The sequence below is a fragment of the Rhinichthys klamathensis genome, unplaced genomic scaffold, assembly GCF_029890125.1.
Source record: "Rhinichthys klamathensis goyatoka isolate OS25496 unplaced genomic scaffold, OSU_Roscu_1.1 h1tg000160l_1, whole genome shotgun sequence".
Lineage (NCBI taxonomy): Eukaryota > Metazoa > Chordata > Actinopteri > Cypriniformes > Leuciscidae > Rhinichthys > Rhinichthys klamathensis.
The window spans coordinates 64,488-91,516 of NW_026606694.1; the positions used below are offsets into that span (position 1 = coordinate 64,488).

Below are 27,029 nucleotides of genomic sequence, written 5' to 3' on the forward strand. Positions count from 1 at the left end.
CCCAGTATTGATATAGGCATGTTTTTGATAGTTTAACATAAACACAAAAGTTTTCTGTTTCAATTTCTTCATAATCTGATTCAAAGTGTTCATAATTAGGTAAAAGGCCGTTCTTTCAGCGTCTTTACCTGATGATGTTCCATACGTCCATTTGATAACCGTCTATTTATGCTATTTATTCAGGATATCTAGGCAACATCTTTACTTACAACCTACTGTATTTGAGACAGAATGGGGTATTACTAACAACATTTTCAGGTTTTGATCAGTCCATGGTTAATATTTGTAAACCAGACCGGATGCAGACCTGTTCAATTCAATTCAACCCACTGTATGATGATGTCATCACGAGGCGCCAATCCGCTGACGTAATGTTTCAGGAAGTGAATCTCAGGCGATTCCGCTCTGCAGGAAAGCATGAGCGATGTTATGATTTATGATTTTTAAATCAACCGTCCCAAAGGCTACCAGACATGGAGAACTGGAGCCTTATTTCACTGTGCGTGTTGCTCGGTTTAACGACAAGATGGGCGGTGTCTTTTCACTCATACTCAGGTTGGTTTTCAATGAACCACCGTTTTGTTTTAGGATTGACACGTCAAAGTCAGTGGTAGCAGGTGGTCGGAACAGCTCATTCATCTGTAAATGAGCAAGAAAATCAGCTCATCTAAAATAAAAATCTAGTGGGATAAACTTTATTCGTGAAGTAAATGTTATATATGATGCTTATTATACCGAATTTACGTTTTAATTAATAAACCATGCTATTCTGCATTTAAATGAATGGAATAGGTGCAGGGAAACCGCCAATGTTCGGGGACTATGAAGCACAGAGACACTGGCAAGAAGTGACTTACAATCTGCCTGTTCATGAATGGTTAGTCTTTCATTCCTCCTCCATGGCCAAGTGCACCAACATTGGTGAAGCTCTCTCTCTCTTTGTGTATTTTTTTGTAAAGGTTGAATGTTAGATTATTTAATTTATAAGGCCAGTGCCTTACATAAATGTGTTGAGTGGATTCTGAGAGAAACCTAATAGTTTTTTTTTCTTTTCCAAACAAGGTACTTCAATACTACAAATAATGATTTGAACTACTGGGGACTTGATTACCCTCCTTTGACAGCCTATCACAGTCTGATGTGTGCATATGTGTAAGTGTTGTTTTACATGGTACATCATCCATATTTTTTTAACTTACCAGTTCAGTTGAACATGGCTTGATGGTGGTTATTTTGATTTTTCTGTGTGTATTTTTGATAGAGCAAAGCTGCTCAATCCTGAATGGGTGGAGTTGCATGCATCTAGAGGCTATGAAAGCCACACTCATAAGTTGTTCATGAGAGCCACAGGTAGGTATTCATGACATCAGACATTTATTTCAAATATGTTAAATGGCAGCGTAATTTCTATGTCTTAACTGAATTGAATTTAGAGCATAAAACATAAACAATATTTAAATATAATATTTAGAATTAATACAGTGCTGCTCAAAAGTTTACACACGCCTTGCAGAATCTGTGAAAATGTGAATAATTTTAACAAAATAAGAGGGATCATACAAAATGCATGTTATTTTTTATTTAGTACTGTCCTGAATAAGATATTTTACATAAAAGATGGTTACATATAGTCCACAAGATGACAAAAAAGCTGAATTTATAAAAATGACTCCGTTTAAAAGTTTATGTACCCTTGATTCTTAATACTGTGTGTCGTAACCTGGATGATCAATGACTGTTTTTTTGTTTTGTGATGGTTGTTCTTGAGTCCCTTGTTTGTCCTGAGCAGTTAAACTGCCCAATCAATATCACGAAAATTCTTCAGTTTTCCAGCATCTTTTGCATATTTTTTCCAGCAGTGACTGTATGATTTTGAGATCAATCTTTTCACACTGAGGACAATTGAGGGACTTAAACACAACTATTAAAAAAAGGTTTGAACATTCACTGATGCTCCAGAAGGAAACACGATGCATTAAAAACTTTGCATTAAAAGCCGGGGTAAAATCTTTTTGAATTTGACGATCAAGGTAAATTAAACTTAATTTGTCTTCCGGCCAGGAAACATGTAAGTATCTTCTGTTGTTTCCGAAAGGCAGTACCAATTGAACTTTTTTTATATTTAAACAAAATTAAATGTAAAAAAATTGGACATCTTCAGCCTGTTCGAAAGTTTTCACCCCCGAAAAGATAGTCCCTCCTGCAACCACACTAAACCCCATTTTCAATATGTCTATACACTTTGTAACCTTGAGTCACAAAAGCTCTTCGATTCCTTCAACACCACAATAATAATAATAACAATGCAAACCAAATAGCAATACAAATATTTTTGTCTGTAGCATATTGAAGTGTACCAAAGACTTTGAGTGTAGTGTCACCATTAAAATAGTTGAAGTCAGCAGGTCTCCAAGTGATAGTCATTTATAAATATAATTATGTTTCAAGTTCCATTTTGTGTAATAATGCGTTAAATAGGAATTTCCTGATCATAGGCGGAGGGTAAACCAACTCCAGGGTAAGGGGATGCGTTTCCCCAGTAAAAACACATTTAAATAAATTCCTTGAAATAGTTTCAAGTTTTGTGTGACCACACAACACATCCCAGCTTATTTGTTATATAAAGCATCTAGTTCACCACCACTGTTTATTTTAACAGAAAAGCAACAAAAAAAAACTGTATGCAGAATTTGGCATGGCAGAAAATCTGCAAAGAGTGCTCCCTTTATAATCACACAATGCTGTCACTCATCTTAGTTTATTGCAATCTCACAAAGTTCCGTTATAATCAATGAAGCTGACTGCACAATGAATCTCTTATTTACATAATTGTTATAATGAGAGGATTTGTGAGCGTGCAGATCTCAGAATCCACTCACCGCTCAAAACGCAGAAGTTCTTGTTCAGTGCTAACTTAAACACCTTTGATTGGCCATTGCATTCAAGAAATCAACAGATATTGTTGTGATTGGCTAAATTGCTAAAGGCTGCAAAAACACTGTAAATAGAAAATCTTTGGTGTTCTCCATGATGCGCACTGGATCATTTGCCAAATATGTTTTGTCAATACACTATTACGAAAAAAAAAGAAGATCCTAGACCAGCAGTTATGGGCTGCTTTTCCCTCTAAAAGCAATCAGAACCAGCAGCTTGAGTTTGGCAGATGCTAGGAGAACGTTACCTGCCTGACTTCATTGTGCTGACTCTAAAGTTTGATGGAGACGGGATATTGGTATGGGGCTATTGTTCAGGGGTTGGGCTAGGCCCCTTACAGTCATGGGAAATCTTAATGCTTCAGCATACTTAGACATCTACAAGTGGAAGCTGTTACAGCTGCAATTCCATATTATGGGTTGTTTCCACAGTACAGGGCCGCGTTTCTCAAAAGCATCGTAAGCCTAAGTTGAACGTAGAACGATTGCCACCAATGGTCTCTACGACCAACTTAGGCTTATGATGCTTTTGGGAAACGCAGCCCAGTACAGTACGATTCGGGACGGTAAACCCTGATCTGGCTTGCGTTTCGACCGCAAACAGTACAACAATGGAGGACATACAGCAGCTTGTTCTTGCTTCTCGGGATGTGGCTGTTTGTCACAAGAAGAGGACAAGCTTTGTTTGAGCAAAGGCTGCAGGCTGCAAGGAAAAATATTGCCAAAAAAATAGCGCATCTTGTGCTGTCATTCCCCTTGTAGCGTGTGCAAGTGACGATTCTCTGTCAACCAATCAACGTTCTCGTTCTGCAGTGAGTCTAGTTCCACCCTTTAGGTACTGGACTACTATGCTAGGTACCCCAATGGAAGGGTCCCAAAAAAAGGGTACAGTACGGTTCGGTATTTTGGTACCATTCACAACTTCTGTACCATACTGTACTGTACTGTACCGTACCGCTCGGTGGAAAGAACCCATTAATGTCTATTTAAAATGCAATGTCATTACAGTCCATGTTGGTGTAATTGTCAGGTGTCCCAATACTTTTGTCCATGTAATTATTTTAAGAGGGTGGGGTTATTGTCACCTGTAACCTGCATTGCTTTGAATACTCTTGGATGTTATAAAGCATGTTAATGTTTACAGGGCTTTGATCATTCCTTATATGTATGTAGTGTAACCATATGACTCTTTGCAGTCTTCAAAGTCAGTAAATTGTGTAGGATTGATTAAGTAATTCCTCTTGACACAGGAGAAATATTTATACGTTGTATATTAATCTTCTTCATCTCCATTAGTTCTTTTTGCAGATATTTTGATCTACATTCCAGCAGTTTTGGTTTATTGCTTCTACTTTTGTGATGGTTCCTCTAAACAAAAGGTATAGCTAAAGGAATTCCCTTGAATTTGTATATTGTTAAAAAAAAAAAAAATAATTGAGATTACATTATTGCTTTGATCAAACTGTATCTTTTTGTTCTCATAGGTTGCCACAGCTCTCTGCATCCTTCTGTATCCAGGACTTGTACTGATTGACTATGGCCATTTTCAATATCCTTTACCATTTACCCTAATTCTGCTATATCATTTAATATTTATCTAATTTAATTTAATATATTCACAAATACGTTAATAACTTAAGATCCAGCAAAAACAGCATGCGCATTGTCTTTAACTGCATATTCAGATATAACAGTGTGAGCCTGGGTCTGGCTCTATGGGGGATTCTGGGACTTGGTTTGGGCTGGGACCTGTTTGGTTCCTTGGCCTTCACTTTGGCTCTCAATTACAAGCAAATGGAATTGTACCACTCACTGCCTTTCTTCTGCTACCTCATGGGGAAGTGCATCAAACAGGGCTTGACTGGGCGAGGGTGAGTATCTTGGGTTGTTGCATAAATACTGCGGTTTGGTGGTTAAATGTTGATCCCAATTATGTGTTAAAATTGAGTAGACTATTTGTTTTTTAAGCAGACCTCAAAAGATTTCAGAACATACAAAAAGCCTCGGTGTAGTAAAAGTAGGACTGTTAAATGTATTTATTACAGTCAATGCATATGTTCAATAGACACACTCAATAAAAAAAAATTATATGCATGTATGTGTGTGTATATATAATTAATGAAATCAAAAATAGCTCCTATATTAAAAGTAACGTCATTGGTAGTTTTTTTGTAATTGCTGAACCTAAATCTTAGCAAGTATGATTTATTACTTACAAGTGAAAAGTTCCGTTAATGGAAAATTGCTCACCATTAATTAATGAATCTGTTGACATTCCTATAATTACAAGTTTAGCTGTACAATCCAGCCGAAAGTGCCAAAGTGCCTGATTTATGCTAGCTTATAACAAATGCTTAATGTTTGTCATCTGGCACTTTACCACTACAGGTGTAATTTTAAAATTTATTTTCTATTATTACATTTTTAAGTATGCAGGTAACATGCAGTTTTACATTAGTCCTGCAGCCAGTCTCAGTGCAAGTGCTCAATCTGCTCTTTGCTGTCTTGCATTTGTTGATTTAGTAACAATGTACCAAGGGCATTTGGAGGCAAATGCATTGGTGGATTAGTTTGCCTGGGAAGAGACATGTCCAGATGACTCTCTGGCCATGCCTGACCCTCCCTGCTATGTCTGTGCATGCAACTGTATATCTACAGCTGAGAGGTGTTAGCAGTTACAGTATACAGCATATTGAAAAACTGTGATGGTATGTTGTCTCTGCTCAAGTAGTTGAGAAACCTGATTAATGACACGTGAATTATGGAAAAGTTTTTTTTCTGTAATGAAGCTCAACTATTTTATTTTTTTTCTTACAAATATTAAATTAATTAGTATTCTGACAAATATGTATAAAATCATGCACACTCATCAGTGGCCTATAAAAAGTCATTGAAACAGACATTGTCATCCCTGGATGAAACAAAATGGCTTAATATTTTTTATTTCTTTATATATATATATATATATATATATATATATATATATATATATATATTTATAAGTATGGATTTATTTATTTATTTTTTAATGTGTCTTTGTTACATTTTTGAGTTTTTACAGTGCTTTTTGTGTGTACCCAGATTTTTTCTGTTGGCCAAGATCGCATTGACTGTATTGGTGACTTTTGCCCTCTGCTGGATGCCTTTTTTGTCTGACCCCAAACAATCTCTACAAGTTCTTCATCGCCTTTTTCCCGTTGGCCGGGGTCTGTTTGAGGTAATTCCCCTAATGTGTATGCATCATCACAAAGCATCATGGGCAATCTGTCAATTTCACCTAAATAGGTTCCTTTCATTGATTCTATTGAACTCATGCTTGCATAACTAAAATTACCTTGCTAATGGTGACATATATTGAGAAATGTTTACTATTTGCTTACAGTCACAGCAGTATTTATACAACTTGGTATCAGGCTTTGAGCTTTACTTTTGTAAAACTGTGGTAAAATGCATGTAAATCAGTCATATTTACTGCTTAAGGAATGGGTTTTCAACACATCATTACAGCATGATGCTTATTCGGTTGTGTGCTAGCCTGTTATAAAATGTCCAATGCAGGGTCGGCTTGGAAATGCCCTTGAAATCCTTATCCACATGCATACACTTTTCTCTGTATGCATGCATGAATGCATAAATACACTATTGCCAGAATCCTATGTAGATACATACAGTAAACAGTGTTCAATTCTGGTTCTGTGATACTAATGCAAATAGAAGACTGACTTAATGCACATCTTGCCAGTCAGATCTTTCTATATTCATGATTACCCCTGTAAGGGGTATACAGTCAAAGACCCAGAACCAGATATGAAGAATGAAGACCCGGAGTCAGAATTCTAAAAAATTAAAGAAAAGTTTTACTGAAGATAGTTTGCATTTTCATCAGCAGAAGTCAGCTTCAAGACTCACACAGGAGTTCGTAGGCCGCCTCACTTACAGTTACAAAGATCACAGCAGTTATACCATTTCCAAGGTCTAAGCTACGTCATTGCTTACAGGTTGAATGATTCTCATTGGCTAAGAAACATTAAGAGCCTAAACAATTTAACACATGTGAGGAGATAGGGGTGCCTATCGCCATTAGTCAAGATAGTTGTCGTCCACTCATTGGATTTAGGTCTGTGGTGGCCTCGCAGGTTAGAGAAGGGCGCCGGGGTGTCTGGTCCGAACGTCCAGAACCTACATAGAATGTCATACGCACACACACACAAATAACAGACACTAGCAAATAACAGCTCCCATCAAGGCTGAAGAGAGTCTGAGCTCCTTATTATCAGTTAAGTATACCAAAACATACTGCTAAAACATTCACTCGTTTGGGAGAAAAACAGATCACTGGCATTTACTCCCAAGGAAGGAAATATACTGGAAAGAATACATTTTAATACAACAATTCAAGTTTGATAGTAACGCTCAATATAGCTTGACCATATGTCCAGCGAAGAATCATATGTGCCCACGCTGCCTTTAGGACCCTCTAACCTTTCTACTGATCCCAGAGAAAGAGACAAACGGCCTTGTGGGTTACGTGGCCTTCGTGTCCTGCGTGTACTACGTGCAATCTCAAAGTAAGATTGGAATGCACCTAAAAGAAACTGGTTACTTGCATCCATGCATTTAAGAAAATATAATTTCACAAGCACAAGAATATAAAAATTATTATGTGATAATGAATATATTTGATTATTGATTTTTATAAAGGAAGTATATAACCATTCAAAATGATATATGATTATATATGTATTTGAAGAGGCAAGGGATTTTGACCAACCCTTCAGTCCCCCGTTTTAGACCAATGTGGGGTCCAATACCGCCACGTCTGGTCTAACCAGTGAGGTCACTACGGAAGGGAGGAGTGGTGACGCATGCTCCCCTGCCGGGTCACACTTGTCTCTTCACCTCGTCATGGACATGCTGGATACTAAAAATTCCAGTCCCCATTAAGAGGCTCTCCCACCTTCCACTCACAACAGGACATCAATGTCATTCTTCCTCAGTTTATCAGTCAGGTTAAAATTTTTATAAAACACATAACTGATTACGAAACAAGTACATATTTTTTCTTTGGAAGCCAGGCTAAATAAGCAAGCACTATTGCTGTATTCCTACTAGCATGGGCTAGATCCACAGTCACTACTCAGATCCTAAATAAAGACATTGTCTATAATCATGAATACCAGAATATATGCACTAGTTTTTTTTTTTAAATAATATTATGATTTCCAAATCCTTTTATTATAAACAAAGTTGGATGGTTAATCCATTATTTTCACTACCCCTTTTATAGACCCTTTAGGTTTAAAACACAATGGTTGTCTAACTAAAAATAAACAACAAACAATAGAATATTAATAATTAAGGCCCATAATAATCGATGTAAACACTTTAAGTCTTTACTGAAATCATCCTTCAGTTTACGGTCACATAGCATGTACCATTTTAATTGTATAACATCTTATACCCTTTTTTGTTTGTTTCAAAAATAGAAATAAAATAAAACAAATTCACATCATCATTTCAGTCATTATTTTACCACTAAAATATAGGATCGTTCCCCATTCTGCTTAATAAAGCTTTTGTTCATTCCTTATCCTTATATCACTTGAATCCCTGTCAATCATACAATGTCTAACCCTAACCTTTTTCATACCATTTAAACTTAATTTGACTTCCATAAATCCTATCAGAAATTGTATTTTCATTACATACATTTTTTTTTCTACTATATTTCTTCCATCTTGCCCTAAATGCCAGTTCCTTCTGCATCCGAGTCTCTCACCACTGTCAGCCTAGTGACACTTAAAGTTCCCTCGTTAGGGGAATCATGGTATTTTATTAATTCTTCAATACTCTTGTTTTCTTATCATTAACTTCAACTTTATTTTTCATTATAACTACTTCTCACAGTATTTGTCTCAGTTCCACTTATCTTTACAGTTTTACAGAAACCAAAATATTATGTTACTCAGATCCCAGCCAGCCATATAGCTGCTTTCTCTTTTTACCTTTATTAAATTGTAGTCTTCTTAGACATCTAATGTCATACATACATTTAATGGATTGAGAAATAAAACCTTTTCTTTTTAGAAGTTATATTCACTCCTTCTTTGTTCGCCCTCCGGCCTTTCAATAAAAATGAGGGAGCTCACTCTGGATAATTTGGATAGTGACTTAGCCAATGTGTCACTTTGTCTCTCTGCCGTCAAGTCTATATGTATATATCTTTTTTTTTTTTTCCTACGTTTATCCTTATGATCCCACCTAGTTGTCTATTTAAATTTAGACCCTCAGTTGAATTTAGACAAGAGTTTTACCCCAGAATGGACGGCAATCTTCTTTACAATTCCAATTTATATAAAATACTAATCCAGAGAGTAATTCAGTTCAATATCATAAATGACAAAAGCATTCATAATTACCAATAGCAGACAGAGCTGGAAAACCACTTCAATTAAAGCTCGTCCCATGTTCTGCATTGTCTTTTCATCAGATTGACTTAGAATTATCAACTTTTTTAAAGTTGGTCATTTCACTTAACCCATCTGTAATGATAAAACACTAATTCCAGAGGTTAATGACACAATATCCTCAAAATCAGGAAATAATAGTACCCCAAACTAACACATACAAGACATAAAGTGCTGTCACCATCATACGCACTCATACTAGACACACATATGTTAACTGTTCATTTTCAATGTTCATTTTTCTTTAGAATTTAACAAGGTCAGCTGGGTTGTTTTGTTTCATTATCATTATTTTGCTTCAGCTTGCTCTAGCAGGCCGATAATGGAAAGACAGACACAGTTACCATCCCTTCCTCTGCTCAAGCAGTCTCTCTCACTATAAATAAATAATCTTTTTCAACAGCCTTCTAAGGCTGTAACTTAGACAAAATGTAATATTAAATTAATTACAATAACCTTTGACCATTCACCTTTGTTATCCAGACTTTTCTCAAATCTACAAAAGCTGTCTTCATCTTTAGCCACCACCATGTCTAACGACCTTCAGGAGTTAAAACTATGTCATAGACCTATTAGTTCAAAATCAACACTATGATTTTCCTTGCCCATAAGGCAAACCAGTACATAAAAAGTTTTGCTACTGTCTCCACAACAACTAATGGGAATCACTTCATGGCCTCAGCTGGCTCTTGAAAGCCCACTCCTGTTAGCCCTTTATCTATAATCTCCATCAGGGTGTTTTCCCCTGGCATATTTGCAGACGCTTGTCACAATAAAAAAAACAAGCCATACAACTAATGCGGTTTCTTGTGATTGGTATTAGAGGAACACTCACGTTTCGGGGTCAGACTGTCTGTAACTCCTCACAGCTCAGCCGCCCTAACGATAAAGGATGCTGCTGGCCTCACAGTCATCCGCTCCACTCTCATACCTGTCTCACATAACACACCTCCATCTTGAGATGCCAGTGACTTTACGTGATCCACTCTGGCTTAGGTTGCCCCCTGTCTGGCCAATAGAAGGTCTTACCCGTCATTGAGTAGCCACTCGTGCCCACTGGTGACCGCTCTTTCCCATCACAGGCTGTTTGCTTCAACAGAACTCAGCTGTTTTCTAGAGCTTAGGAAAGGCACGTTCAAGAGTCACCAGAGCCATTCGGATTGCCTAATAGTGTTCACATAGGGAGACAGGTCAAAAACAACAGTATTTAATCACTTAAATCCATTAACTATCTTAAAAGCAGCAACCTAGCTACTTGGATTATACTCAGTGAATTTAGATCACAACTGTACATTCAGTGTACATTTCCGTCGGCCCCTCCCCCGTTTCATGGTGGGGACTAAGATCAGACAAAGAAGTTACTGGTCCTAAAATAACCTAATCAAAGATGTCACTACAAATAGCTTATTATCACTTATGACACCGACTCAGGTAACAGCTTTTAGCTGACATTGACTGAGAGAGAGACATTGAATGAGGGAGGGACTGGTACACTGCACTCTGAACGTCTAACTTTATCTACCATCTTTTAACTCTATCCCAGCTTAAGGCATCTTTGCCAGATATTACATACGGTTTCAAATAAACATATTATTTATATTTGTCTTTTGCCCACACATCAGGAAATTTAGGCATTACAAATTTCCACTCAGATTGAGTCTGTTGCACTGGCAGTTTCAGCCACAGCACACATCAGATTTTAGATAAGCGAACTGTTTCATTACAGCCAATAACAAACTTATCTTTTGAAAGCAAAACATCAGCTCTGTTCTTTTCATGGTCAACACTAGCAGGCCTTTTTTTGTTTAATCAAATGCCTTTCAACACATTTTACATTTAGCAACTGTTAATTCAGTAGCCTACTGCGTCTGCTTATTTGTTCTTACATAATGGTAATTATTCTAGTTCTCAATAACATTTCACATTTCTCAATCTCAATTTTAGTTGTCAAGTTCTCAATTACCATAACTTAATATTTGACTTCAGTTTTCTCTTGGAGTTTATCAATCTCCAATTAGGATTCACACTAAGTTTGACGAGGCAAGCACTCTCTGCTTGTGATACTTTTGCAGTTATTGTAAATCATCTGTGAGATTAGTCTCTCTATATCATCTAAAACCTTTTTAAAATGTTTAATTACAACACAATCATCCTTTAAGTTACTTTGATATATTTTGCAACTCACATTTGTTGGAGTCATTAATTTTACATCAACCTGTATTCATCAATTCACAAAAAATTAGTATTATAGATCTTTTCTTCAAAAGGATTCACTTTAAGACTTCAATCTTTTGACCTTGTTTTATCTCTTGTTCTTTCTCAGACGACAACTTTAATATCGTCATTTAAACACTGATCTACTTTCAAACTCACATTATTACCAGAAATGTGTTGTCATTTTATCACATTTTTAAACACCTCCTCGGTGGGAATTTAGAGTTACGTATTAAATGGTCCTGATGACCACCATTAAAACACTCTCTGTCATCTGGTGGGTTCATGTGTCAGCCTCAACGGCTCCAACTTACTGCACGCCCTTGAAGCAGTGTGTCCCATTCAGGAATGCAAACAGAGCTACTGATTAAGCAGTTCTCTGTATTCTTTTACAGTCCACCAGTGGCTGATTTAATCATAATAACCCAATCATAATCTTCATCATTATTATTGGCAGAACATTAATTTTCATAAGCTGCAAAATATTCTAAGTTGTTTTCACAAAGTGCCTGTTTAACTTTAGTCGCTTGTCCAGGGAAATTATCCCAGACCCAGAATTTCTTTCACTTGCTTCTTGTAATCACCGTAAGCAATACGAGGCTAAACATTTTAATTTTTCAGTTTCTTTGTTTGTTTGTAGCCAGTCAAGTTGTTTAAATTTCCAATCAGAATCAAAATCCTGACTACCATTTACTTTCTTCATTTCATTACTCAACTTCATTTCTGCAAATTTATTTAAAGTGAGGGCTTTAGAGCACAGCTGCTTACAGCGTTTGCTTCTCCTGTCTCACTATTTGTTTCAGGACTCTTCAGGTTACTGATTAAGTTATTACATTTTTCTGCCATATCTTAATCATGGTTCATACTCACCTGAAGTTATTGCAGAAATGGAGGCGGCGATCTTTGAACAACACAGCTTGGCTTCTGCGTGATGAAACTGCAAAGTATACTCCAAAATCACAGTTACATATACTGGTCCATGCCAATTTGGGTCACAACTTTTTAAATTTTTCTCTCGGAATTGTTCCTGATGCATCCCTGGCAAACAACCCTATTATTGTTAGTATCCCTAACTGCCTGATTCACTTCACTAAGTTCGGGGATCCCCTATCTGAGATGGAAGAGATTGAGCAGGTTTACGGTGCCACTGGACCTCTAGCCCAGGGACGTGCTCTGCTGGGGTGGTGCTACACCAGTAATGCCCAGCGGGGCCCCCACAGAGCACGCTTCGCTTGCGCTGTCTGCTGCCGTTACCCTTAACGACGCTCTCAGCGACTTCTTATACTGTCAGTAGTATAATTAACTTACTCCTTCACTCGCCTCATCGGAGTGAAGCTTCACTCGCCTCATCGGAGTGAAGCTCTCCCGCTCTCCTTCAAAATCTCCTCCAGTCAGACAGCCCTAACAATTAATAAAAGCTTACTACCTTGTTTGTTGATTTGCCAGGGGTGTCACCGAGAATAATTGCCCGCATCCTCCACCATAACTGTAAGGGGTATACAGTCAAAGACCCAGAACCAGATATGAAGAATGAAGACCCGGAGTCAGAATTATAAAAAATTAAAGAAAAGTTTTACTGAAGATAGTTTGCATTTTCATCAGCAGAAGTCAGCTTCAAGACTCACACAGGAGTTCGTAGGCCGCCTCACTTACAGTTACAAAGATCACAGCAGTTATACCATTTCCAAGGTCTAAGCTACGTCATTGCTTACAGGTTGAATGATTCTCATTGGCTAAGAAACATTAAGAGCCTAAACAATTTAACACATGTGAGGAGATAGGGGTGCCTATCGCCATTAGTCAAGATAGTTGTCGTCCACTCATTGGATTTAGGTCTGTGGTGGCCTCGCAGGTTAGAGAAGGGCGCCGGGGTGTCTGGTCCGAACGTCCAGAACCTACATAGAATGTCATACGCACACACACACAAATAACAGACACTAGCAAATAACAGCTCCCATCAAGGCTGAAGAGAGTCTGAGCTCCTTATTATCAGTTAAGTATACCAAAACATACTGCTAAAACATTCACTCGTTTGGGAGAAAAACAGATCACTGGCATTTACTCCCAAGGAAGGAAATATACTGGAAAGAATACATTTTAATACAACAATTCAAGTTTGATAGTAACGCTCAATATAGCTTGACCATATGTCCAGCGAAGAATCATATGTGCCCACGCTGCCTTTAGGACCCTCTAACCTTTCTACTGATCCCAGAGAAAGAGACAAACGGCCTTGTGGGTTACGTGGCCTTCGTGTCCTGCGTGTACTACGTGCAATCTCAAAGTAAGATTGGAATGCACCTAAAATAAACTGGTTACTTGCATCCATGCATTTAAGAAAATATAATTTCACAAGCACAAGAATATAAAAATTATTATGTGATAATGAATATATTTGATTATTGATTTTTATAAAGGAAGTATATAACCATTCAAAATGATATATGATTATATATGTATTTGAAGAGGCAAGGGATTTTGACCAACCCTTCACCCCAATAAGACCCTTTGTGTCTAGAGCAGGATTTATCTTTTAGATCTGATTAGTAAACAAGGGTCTCACATTGAGTTTATTGGAAAACCAGAGCTGTCTCCTGTTCGTTGTCTAAAGCCAGGTCTGATTCCTTTTTGTAAGTCAATAATGAAACACACGATGTACAAGTACTGCGGCTTGCTTTTGAAATGTACCCAAAAACCCTGTTGTCAAAGTAGCTGTGTTGTGAGAAGTAATTGAAAATTCTACAGGGCTCAGGGCCCAGAATATATCATGCATTTGCCTGACATGAGGCTAACATAATACACAAGGTGTGAGTAATTCTAACCTAGAGCCTTGAGCGTCTTTGACGGAAGAAGCGCTAAGCGAGTCTTGGCTGCTGCTATCATGTACTGTATACATCAGAGGACGGTAAAGCTAGGTGATGTTTAGTCAATAGCTAAATCCGTGCTGTTTGTTCTGTAAGAAATTAAATTAATTTTTTTAATTGACCTAACCTTATGTTGTTCCAAAACTGCATCACTTTCTTTCTTCTGTGAAACATAAAAGAAGATATTTTGTAAAATGTCCATAAAATGAAAGCCATGACAAAATAATTTCCCAACCCTTTCACTTGGGAAATGATTTTGTCCATACAATGAAAGTCAATGGGGTCCAAAACCAAATTGACTTTCATTGTATAAAAATAAAAAAAATAAAAAAAGCCCTTTTCAAAATGTGTCTCATTGGTGGGTCTCATCTTCTGCTGTAGTGTCCACTCGTCTCCACACAGCTGTGAAAGACAGCAGCTGTGTTTTTGAGGACTGAGCAGTATGGAGAGTTTCTCAGAGGCAGGGCTGCAACTTTCATAACATTTACTAATTCTGTTTTTGCACAACTGCTAAAGGCCACCAGTCTTTGAGGAATCACATGTCGGTACCCCAGCAGAAAGGTCAATGGGCACTCGTAACGGATCGGTTTCCTAAAGGGTACAATTTGGTCTTCTGTATGTGGCAAAACCGCAATCTTTGCTGGCTTGGGGATGTTATTAATGTCCATGGTATACATCAGCCCTGTGTCTATAAGTTTACAAATAAGTGCATAGCTTTTTTTTGACATCACGATTACTTGACGGGAAAATTAATGGGAGTGTAATACTTCACCCTTGCCCTTTGTACCAATGCTCCCCAAGAATGCCCACAGGAATTTTTATTGCGCTTTCAGTTGGGAAATGATTACGCTGAGTAATGCCACTTATGTGCTTTCTTTTCAAAAGCCACATGCCATTTAAAGACACTTACCTTATATGTCAGTGCTAATTTTGTAAGCATGATCATAAATTTGTAGTTATTTAAGAAAAGTCTATTGAGCTGCAACAATATAGAAAATGACCAAGAACAAAATTCTACCCTTGAACCACTGATTTTATTACCCGAGTAATTTCATACACTGTCTTTATGAAATCTCAGGACTGTCAAAGAAACGGCTTGCAGGCTTAATAGTGTCGTTATTGTTTAATATAACTAAAATTAAAAACCATTACAAATTATTTTCTGTAATTAAATATTCCAAAGATAAAAAAAAAAAACATTACTAAAACTTAAACAATTTTTTATATATTTAAAAGTATTTTCTACTAAATAATATAAAAGCATATTAATAATACTAAACACTGAGGCCTAATATAGTTTGAGATAGTGCCCATTGTTACTTACAGTAAGTTCATAATATATATATATATATTGTTATTTAGATTTTAGGTGGCATTTTTAAATTTCAAAAGCAGTGCATTCTGTTTCTTTATATTGTCAGTATTGTTGTGTGATTAATATTCCCTTAATTTTAACCCAATAGTTTACCCCAATATTAGTTATTAAAGCATAAAGTTAAATGTGAAGTTTTGTTCAGTCTGGCCTTTAACTTAAATTGAGCTGGCACCCCTGAATTTACACCAGTTTAAACAACTGTTCATAAAGAACTTGAAAACTGACCTAGCAGTCAGTGTATCATTCGTTCTCATTGTGTCATTCTGTCCGGAGCGCATTAGTTTAGTGACTTTGACAGCATGTGTTTGTTGACAGGATAAAGTGGCTAACACATGGTGCAGCTTGAATGTGCTGATAAAGATCAAGACCCTGCTGTCCAGTGAGACTCAGCTGTTCCTCAGGTAATCCTTCACCATCTATTTACCCACAACCCTTTCTCCTTTTCCTTTGTCTCTTTATGTATCCTACTAAAAATCTCTCTCAGGATATTCCCTCTTACCAAGTTTGCGAAACACATCTCATTATAATGGAGGGCACAGAAGGATTATGGGTAGTTAATGATATCGGGGAGATTTTGTGACATTGATATGTGGACACTAATCTGCAGGTGCAAGGGCTTGGTTAAGATTATTTCTTTGACTATTTGCTTCAGAATCTTTAATGAATTGTTTGTCTCTTTGTTCAGTCTATATTTGCAGGCCAGGGCCGGTAATTAATTTTCTCATGGGTCTGTTTTAAAGGGATAGTTCACCCAAAAATGAAAATTCTGTCATCATTTACTCACCCTCAAGTTGTTCCAAACCTGTATGAATTACTTTCTTCCGCTGAACACAAAAGAGGATGTTTTGTAGAATGCCTGTAACTTAACAGTTGATGGGACCCCGTTGACTTCCATTGGTTTATTTTTTCCATACTATGGAAGTCAATGGGGCCCCATCAACTGTTTGGTTACCCATATTCCCCAAAATATATTTTATGTTTAGCAGAAGAAATCAATTTATACAGGTTTGGAACAAATTGTGAGTAAATGATGACATTTTTGGGTGAACTGTCCCTTTAAAACAGACCCATGAGAAAATGAATTACTGGCCCTGCAAATATAGACTGATCAAAGACATTGAATTATGGGGTGTAACTTACGTTAAACTGTAGACAGTCAGCGAAAGGTTCGCTCTATGAACGCAATAATTAATATTTTCAAAAACTGGGTACAATGAGATTACATTATTCTACTTACCCTTCAACCATCGAACATTAAAAAGTGTAAAAGCATTAACAAATGATCACAACAGACCATGAATAATGTCCGCAGCATATATTAAATAGCATACGTTATACGTACGTTGCATTAATCAAAAATGCCACATTGAGTGATTGATATTTCAAAGTTTCGTAATTTTGACGTGCTTTAGAAAGTAAACTGCTAATAGGGATTACAAGTGAAAAAAGGAGACAATTAGCTTACATTTTAAAGCATCCGTGTGAAAACCAAAAACTTGGAAAGAGACGTGAGGATTTGCGGAGAAATTTTGTTGTTATACCATGTAACGTTAAAATACCAAGCGTTACGTTATTCTCTTGAAGGCTGAAAATCGAGCATGAAGGAAATTTGACTGCTCATTCAGTCAAACTGATGGATAAGGGATTATCTGTAGTGCAACCTTATAATTTGAAATTGTAGTCTTTTTGAGCGGAACTTCCCCAAACTGGAAGTGCTACCCATAATCTAAAACGTAGTAAGCTCGTTAGGAAAAAGGTGGATAAGATTTTAGAAAAATATGTTTAAAATCATGTACATTCATGTAAGATGAAGAAACCAGTTTTATTTTACACTGAGCTGGTCTCCTCATGGGGGCAGCCATTTTGAAATGACAGAACCAGCTAAATACTGCACGCTTTTTATTGTACACTTTCATTGGCAAAATAAATGAATCATTACTGACTGTGATTAATGCTTTTCTAGCAGGTGTAAATGTTTGCAAGATGCTACATCCACACCTCTAGGTGTCAGTAAATTTAGCAAAAAAAGACGATTGCTACATCGTCAGCTCCGAGTTCACATTTTACCAAGGGGGTAATCCACCTGCCGGAAACTGAAGCTTCGCTATTGTAGCAGACCATCACCTGCTGTTACCATTCCATTGACTCCCATTCATTTTTGCGTCACTTTGACAGCAAATAACTTTACATCTGAGGCGTCCAAAGACTCCATTTTGTCCATTATTTATTTCTAAAGAAACACGACAATGTATAAAAGGCTCCATTTTTTGGTATCTTACGCTATGGCCCCAAGGAAGCCATTTTTGTAAAAATAGGCTAACGATTGCGTCATAACCACGGGACTCTCTGTCGCACAGTAGAGAAATTACCGTGTAGACAGAAGGAGAAGCTCGTAGGCAATCTTTTACTGTCTATGAGGCCATCGGGTGGACATGGAGGCATAAAGTCAAGGGAGAAGCCCATAGATAGAGAGTCCATAAAAGCAACGGGACAAAATATTTCAACAACAGATTTGTTTCAGATTTCAATTCAGATTAGTCTCGGCACAGCTACTAGAAGGTCAGAACGGTTGCTTACGTCACATCTCCGTCGTCAAGCTCAGTTTGAGCCTGCGCAGTACGCTCAGCCATCAGGAAGTGAGCGCTTCTAATGGGCTTCAACTTTCTCTGTTGAAATCTATGGGGTCGCTGTGTCCATTTCTTTTACTCTCTATGCATTTTACAGGGCTGTGACATTCAAATAGTTTTATAAGCAATTTTATGTTACTTTTAAAAACATGTCATAAGGAAAAAAATGCTTATGTTCAGTGTGAAAATTTATAATTTTTACATGAAAAAAATAATAGGCATGTTCTGTATAGCAATAATAGCCGGTATGAAAATTTTGGAAGAGACCGATAATTCTTTATATTTGAAAGCCGATAACCGATACATTGGCCGGAAAATCTAAATCCAAATTTTTATATATTTTTTTGAGAGCCTGGTTACTAAAGCAAAAGTCTCCATTAAAAGCCATGTCCCAAGCACACCATTATAATTATGTTCTCATTATAATTTTATGTAGCATATATGACGGACGCTGCACATGTTGCACTTAACTGTGTATTCCTTGCACTTAAAAGTGATTCCAATCATATTGACTCATAAACTACTTATATGTCTCAGCTGAAGGAAATAATCCATTATTTATCGGCTTTAATATATCGGACAAATTTTCTTATCGGGCCGATAACGATAACATTAAAAATATTGTGCATCCCTAAAAAATGACGGTCGCATCAGAGACACAAGCGTTCCCTGTAAAGTGTATCTCACCTGTTACATTTGCATCAGTGTGATGGACCAGATTCTTATCCCATAAGGGTCATTCACCTCTAATAGGGTCATTTTCCTCCAAGAGAGTGATGATTGAGGGGTTAAAGTAATTCTGTGAGTGCTCGGCAGGCCATCTCTGAATCTCATGCATTTCCTGCATGCTGGGATCTTTCTTGTTGACTGTGAGGATGTATAAAAAGATCAGGCAGCCGCGTTCTCTAGTTCCATGGGATAGATTACGGGCTTTGGCAACAGGAGCTCTTGATCGTATTTCTCCACTCTGTTTGTGTTTATAGTAAATCTGTCATTAATGCATGGATATATTCAATGAAAAAAAAATTGTACTTATTTTTTTTCTTCTTACAGTTTTGCTCTTACTCTGTTGTTCATCCTGCCTTCATCATTAAAAGTGTTGTCCAAACCCACTCTATGGCACTTCAAACTTGCCTTGGTAAGTGGTGTCATCATTATGTGTTTGACTTTGACAGTTCAACAACTTGTATTTTTGACCACTGACTCTCCCGGTCTACTTATATTATAGGTGAACTCCTCCCTGGCTTTTTTCCTCTTCTCCTTCCAAGTCCATGAGAAGTCCATCCTTCTAGCAGCCTTGTAAGCAGCGGGATATAATTCATACTACTTGATCCAATTGCTGTGTGTGAACAGTACTTTTGCTCAACCCACTGTCATTAATAGACACTAATGTTATGACACAAAGCGAACACACAACACAGTATCTAAAGCTAACAGTATCATGTTTAAAGGTAATGTTTGCCATTTCATAACACACATTTTTTGTGTGTGTTTTGGCCTCAACAAATAGCGTAAGTTACTGTAGGGGCCGGACTACTGTTTTTGTCAGATCAGCAGAAGAAGGGGTGATACAAGGGATACGGAAACGTTTAAAAACAATGACTATTCCAATAATTTTTTTAGTGCTTACTAGAAACTACCTGAGATACACTTTTACACTTTAATGTTGAGCCTACCTGATAAATGCCACCATTTGGTTGGCACATAAAGGACATAAAGAAATGTGTAGATTAATAAAATGGACATCCCAAAATAAAAATACATTTGCAATCATTTAGAAAAAAACGTTGTAATGGGCATAGCCCCCAAAAAAGAAAACAACTGCATTAATATAACGACATCATAATAATTCATACAGCAATTCAATGCTGTCCAATGATGTAGTCAAAATACAGAAATAGAACAATAATGCATATTGGTTATCGGACAACTAATCATAGATATAAAAAGGCAATATCAGTAAAAGGCTATATCGGCCAATTGCTAGAAATGATAAACTTCGCCTTCAGTGAAATTAGTGATTGTTTAGTATAGTGTAGTATTCTGCAGGTTGATTCGTCTATGTCATAAATCTAAAATATTATGATACACATACACAGAAAGAGCCAGCTGCAAGCAACATATTGTGTTATATCTTGCATGTATTAGTCAATCATTAAGGCATGTTTCTGGATTAAGGGTCTCTATTGGGAGTATTAGGAGTTTGCTGACAGAGGAAGTGTAGTGGCTGGATCAGTGGGGAGAGATGATATTGATACCTGGTCCTTGCCCTCTCAACTACATAATTATAGCATCGGTATCATATAAACATATCTGTAATGTAGTAAATATAGTCAAATATGTCTTTTACAGGCCAGTTTGCCTTGTCATCAACGAAATACCTCTGATTGCCATTTGGTTTCTGCTAACGTCAACTTTCAGGTAAGATACCAAGCAATATGTTACTAAATTCAAATCATTGTACTATAAATAAATTAATCCTCAGTTAAGATAGAAACAAAATCCACAAATGACTGTATAGTGAGAGGAAGAGTAGCTGAGAGGGGAGTCCCAGCTGTCCACACTTATTGTTGTGTGCATGGTTTAGTGTAAGGATATCACTGGATTACATGACATAGCCCACATACCATTAAACTAAGACCCCTTTGTGTAAACACAACCCACCATTCTCTGGAATCACACTGCCTGCTTCCACAAAACTGTTTTAATGCTGCATATTTCTGTTTTTTAGCTGAAGACATGATGCTCTTTGTTATGGAAGATAATTAGATTATATTCTATGATAGAGTAATTGTTGCATTAAGGGAAATATCCACAAGAGCATACAGAGACAACACATTGCCACAGTTTTCTATACCGCAAACACACACCATTAATTTGCACACTTTCTACTCATTATGGCGAAATGTTGAGGCATCAAAAATCACAGCTTGTATTGTTTTTTTTCTGCATCATGACCTGTTCTGCTAACACAAAGATTGTTTTATTTTGTCAACACTTTCTCAATGGCAGTATTATTCATGATAAGATCGGTGCACAAGTTATTGTTTTTCAGCCAAATGCCTATGGAAACAGCTAAGAAACTGTGTGTTGTGTGTGTGTGTGTGTGTGTTCAGCGTTAAAGGGGTGGTTCGGTATTTTGGACATCGGGCCTCATTTTCAAACGTGGCCATAATCATGTCTTGTTGCTTTATTCTTGAAATAAACTCTGTTTCTGTAGTGATTCCGAGTGTCAGCGGCAGGTAAATACACTTGCGTGATTGTCATGTGGACCGGCTCTCTCGGTTGCCTAGGTAACTTAATATCACTCCGCCGCTGCTGTAGACTATGCTGATAAATACAGGGAACAAAGTATAACTATTGCAATGCGATGAAAGGGTAGTTTGATTTCTAACATTATTCTCTCAACAGACATTTACATCGATAGTCTGGCGTTATAATTGATGTGCTTTTGGTAAACTGTGGAGTGGGTAAAACTGTTTTAATGGTAGGCTAACCGATACCATTGACTCGCGCTAGCCTAGCACCGGCGAACTATGTAACTAGAAGGACTGGGTGAACATTTTCGAAAACTGACTCCACTGGTAAACAACACACAGGCTAACTTGTAAACAGTGTTGTGTGTAACGCGTTACAGTAACGTAACTACTTTTTCGGGTAAAAAGTAGTGTAACGCGTTACTACTGAAAATTTGGTAAGGAAACGTAGTTCCTTTTTCAATTCTGCACGTTACTTTTCCCATGGACAGATTTGACAGCAACACTGTCTCCTCAGCTGCGCGCTTGCAATAGTCACAAGCTCCATGGTAGGTGACAGAGGCTGTAGCAGAGCAATCAGTTCTGTGAATTACACTGTGCAAACCAAAAGTAATACTACCCACCGGATGAAGAAGGGTTGGCTCTCCACAGAACATAAAATATAAATTTTATTGAATTTTTCGTGTTCGCATTTATAAGGAAAGAAACAATGTTATGGACGTAACAGTTCTTCGGACTTGACCGCTCTGAAAGCGGCACTAAAAGACTGCTTTAAAATTTCCACAGAGACCTCAAACAGGCATTTAAAACACCAAATATTACGGATTGGCATATCAAGTAAAATAAAATTCGATGATTGCTCGAAAATCGTACCTCTACCCCCACATGCTTACCGTAAGACGGCGTTCGCTCAAATCCCGCTCCGATATTAAATTTCTCTGTATAGACCTACGTGTTGTAGCCTAGTCATTAAAGAAAACGATTTAGTTTCATATTTATGTTTAAATAAAATAATTTATTTTTTTAATTTCATCTATGTTGATTAGGCCCTATATGAAAAGTGAAAAGCATGAGTAAGAGCATAAGTTGCGCAATCGGGAGACAAATGGAGTGGGCAGACATGATTTTGACCACTTCTTTAAGTTTGTTTTTGTAGAAAGCCTTTAAAGTGAATTTCGTTTTGTATTAATTGTATCTTCATTTTAATCAATGTTTCATCAACCAATTGTCTTTAATAAATAAGAAGTAAATATAGCAGGCAATATAATCAGGACTTCGGAGCTCCGTGCCGGTGCGTGAACTGAGCTCGTCTCATAAATGAACCGAAACTCAGCGCAAGCTATACTTGCCTCAAAGATCTGAGAAATATATAGAAAGCTTGAAATGTGTACTTTAAAACAAAAGTATTCAAAACGAGAGAAAACAGACTCTCTGCTTATGTAATCCGTATGAAATGTGCATTTCTCTCTGGCGCGTTCACTACTGCGAAGATCGCGAGTCAGTATCTTTAACTTTGCAGCCGACACTGACTGACAAAGAAAACACTTGTTAATTAATAAACAATTGAAATGTCTCCTTGCTATATTTGACATATTCATAAACATTACTTTTGCCGGTTCTTAGTGACATTTTTCATGAACGCTTCCCCGCTCAATAGTTAATATTGTTTTTTGGTGTTCAGTTTATACAGGTTTTTCAAATGTTATTTAATTTTTCAATAAGCAGAGTTCATAGTAGAATTTTATGTAGGCCTACACATTTAGGAACAGATATTGGGTTCTGCCCAAAGTCAAGCAACGAATAACGTAAAAAGTTACTTTCCAAAGGGGGTAACTAAGTAAAGTAACGGATTACTTTTTTAAGAAGTAACGAGCAAACACTACTTTTTAAAAGTAACTTCCCCAACACTGCTTGTAAATGAGGCCCGATGTCCAAAATTCCGAACCACCCCTTTAACGAAGACCTGCTGGAAAATGTGCATGATTCCATAATTAAACCATTTTTATTAAAGCAACACTAAGTAAGATTTTTTACCTTAAAATAATGTTTCCAAAATCGTTTCAGTGGTTCATCAAGTCGTAACAGGGTGAAAGGCACTTATGCCTCCGCTTTGCGGTCCTATATCTGCTATAACCACGCTATGTAAGATTGCCAGATCGGGTCGAGTTTCTGTAGTTCTAATGAGACATAAGAAAACTACAAATTTGACTTGCTTTACGTCAAGCGTTACAATAGTCATTATTTTGTTTTTCTTCGTTTCTGATGTCGCAATACATCATACTTTCATGAAATCATGCAACATACTCTACCTTGTCTGTGGACATTGTTCATTCCAAAGCCGGTGTCGATTTTGCACAATTTCATTAACTTAGATATTATCTTCAAAAAGTATGCAAGTAATTTTAGTAAGGGAAAATTCACTAAAATGAATGAATAAATATGAAATAACTAAATATTTAAAGGATTGTTTTTTTCTTTACATGGAGTGGGCACACATTCAATCTTACCCCCGCTATTTTTGGACACTTTTGTGGAATAAATTAATCTTGGCTGTCTGTGAATAATGCATTTCTACCAGGGGTGTCCAACCCTGTTCCTGGAGGGCTACTGTCCTGTAGAGCAGTGTTTCCCAACCCTGCTCCTGGAGGCACACCAAGAGCAAATTCCAAACAGCATTTTTGTGCCCTTGAAGGGGACGCCATTTGTAGGGGTGTTCCAAACGAAAGTGAACAACTGGGTTCCTTCACGAAGGGCCCTTCCACATGGCTGTTACCGAAGGGAACATGCGATGGTCACTTCAAGGATGTAATGTTATCATTTATGGTCATGTGACCCAGTAAATACTCGCGATTCATTTTAAAGCTAGATGGCGGGAGAGTTCGAGTTAACTTGCATACAGAGCAATTCAAGTTGTTTTGTTTGTGATATATTTTGCACATTTTTGTCATGTTATGTTTAAATAATTTTCATAGGTAAGAAATGTGTTCAGTAATGCTGGGTCCAAAGATGAGAAGACAAGTTTTAAAGTTGAGAGCAGCGAAATACACTCACAAACAGATATATAACGCATATTTTAAAAACTTTTTTGTATAAAATTTATATTTATTTCCAACAGTTATGTTAACAGCAATAATAAGACATTTCTGTCGTAAGAACAGCTATTCAGCTGATGGACACCTTGCTGCGTTGTAATGGATGGGGACATCCCAGATGAAAATAATGAGGAAATTACATTGTCTTTGGTTGCTCCCATCGCCAAGTGCGTTCCAAACAGTTGCATAATGGCACACAAGTGCCCTGCTCACTCCAAAGTCCCCACTTCAAGGGTTCTGTCCTTCAAAGGGAGTAGGGCATAGGGAATTTGCCTAAACACTACACTTTTTCCAACTCTGCTTAATCAATCACACTAGATTCAGCTCGTTAGTAGAGACTCCAAGACCAGAAATATATGGGTCAGATAAGGGAGACATCCAAAATGTGCACTGTTGGTGCGCCTCCAGGAGCAGGGTTGGGAAACACTGCTGAGTTTAGCTCCAAACCTAATTAAACACACCTGACATTGGCCCTCCAGGAGCACGATTGGACACCCCTGCAACCCGACACCTTTACGTGATTCTACATCCACACCACTAGGTGTCAGTATACATATGTACAAGACGATTGCTTCGTCGGTCAGCTCAGTTCACCTCTAAAAAAAAAAAAAAAAACTGTAAAATGCCATTTTAGTCTGAGTAAAATTGACTAAAATGAATGAATATGACATGACAAAACATTGACCAAATTTAAAGTTTTTACACAGCGGGTCTCATCATGGGGGCTGCCATTTTGAAATGATAGGACCAGCCGAATACTGCACACTTATCTTGATCAAAATGAAAATTAACACCACCTGTATCAAAAATACAGAGGGATACATAATCAGTTATTGTGCACATTCTGAATTCTGTACGTTTTTTAACATTGTCGTTTTCTCTCTAGCATGCTCCCCCTGCTTGTGAAGGACGGTTTGCTGTTGCCTTATGCGGTGACCTCATCTGCGTTCCTCTTTCTGAGTTTGTATCTGCTCTCTGCTTTAGAGAGAACTACAGATGAAGAGCTCAGGCTGGGCCTCAATCACAAACTCACTCAGCACTGTCTGCCTAAACTCAACCTCATCATTAAATGGAAAGTAAGTTAACGCTGACGTCACGGCCCGTTACCCCACTGACGTTAATGAATTCGACGCTTATGAAGAAGTCAGTTAAGCGCACTAGGCCACTTGAACGGGCCATAACTTTCACATTAGCTTGACCCCATGCTCTTCTTAGTGCCTTTGAAGACTGAACGTTTCAACAGCTCCTTGCGTGAATGTTCGAGATCAGAAGGTGTGCTATTTGTGTAGCGTGAGTCATTAACACAGGTTTGCCTAGATATATTTATTTACACAAGAGACATAAATAAGGGGGCCCTACGATGGAGGTAGAGTTTCATTGGGGGGTCGTGTTGCTCACACCAGCACTTCCACTGATCCTTCACTCCATCTGTCGTAAATAGACATGTTAATGTTTATACCTCGCCGTCCCAAAACAGGGTGGAAAATAAACATCAAGTTACAAGGATCTGTGTACTGCCGTTGTTGTAGAACTTGACTAGGACTAATTAATGTTTGTCATGATATTTCCTCTCATAGGAAAGGAAATACTGTGTAAGTGTTGTTCACTTTGTCTTTTACAGTTCTGGTTTTCACTGGTGGCCATGGCTGCATTGAGCTTTACGAGCGTGTGGTTGGAGCCTCCGGCAAAGTTGCCCGATCTGTTTCCGGTTCTGGTCTCCGTCCTCTCCTTTCTGCACTTTCTGGGCTTCATCATATATTTCAACCTAGTCCAGTTGATAGAGCCACCGAGGAAAAAGAGCCAGAAGAAAACAAACTGAAACATGTCTTCAAAGACATTAGTTGTCAAAAGAAGAAATACAGCCAGGATGTTGGTGAAAAGAGAGGACAATCCCTGTGGTTAGAATAGAACAGGATGGGAATAGTTTGTAAAAATTCAATTTCCTTCTAATGAAGTTTGGGGGTATTGCTTGGGAAGAGTGAATCAAATGAAAGGAGATACAGTTCTGCCAGACTTTCTCTCACTTGTATAATTTAGAGACAAATTCAGTCAGCGGGATATTGGTATTGTGTAAATGACCTGGCCATAAGAGATCGCTTGTGCTGACATTATTTTTATTAACATTTTTGATACATCATTAAATGTTTTTGTACCAAATGAAATTGTCTCCAGGATTTTCAAATGACCTAACAATTTTTTT

At 37.5% G+C, this 27,029-nt stretch overlaps 1 protein-coding gene across 1 annotated transcript; it reads left to right on the top strand.

Moving 5' to 3' along the window:
* Positions 1 to 392: 392 nt before the first annotated feature.
* alg6 (ALG6 alpha-1,3-glucosyltransferase) lies at positions 393 to 27,029 on the top strand. Its single transcript, XM_056258814.1, has 14 exons — positions 393 to 555; positions 793 to 877; positions 1,063 to 1,152; positions 1,262 to 1,350; positions 4,230 to 4,312; positions 4,418 to 4,482; positions 4,619 to 4,804; positions 6,015 to 6,150; positions 16,169 to 16,254; positions 19,534 to 19,618; positions 19,709 to 19,779; positions 20,833 to 20,901; positions 25,716 to 25,905; positions 26,451 to 27,029. Exons 1-14 carry the CDS (start codon positions 474 to 476, stop codon positions 26,646 to 26,648), a joined length of 1,515 nt encoding a protein of 504 aa, XP_056114789.1. The 5' UTR covers positions 393 to 473; the 3' UTR covers positions 26,649 to 27,029.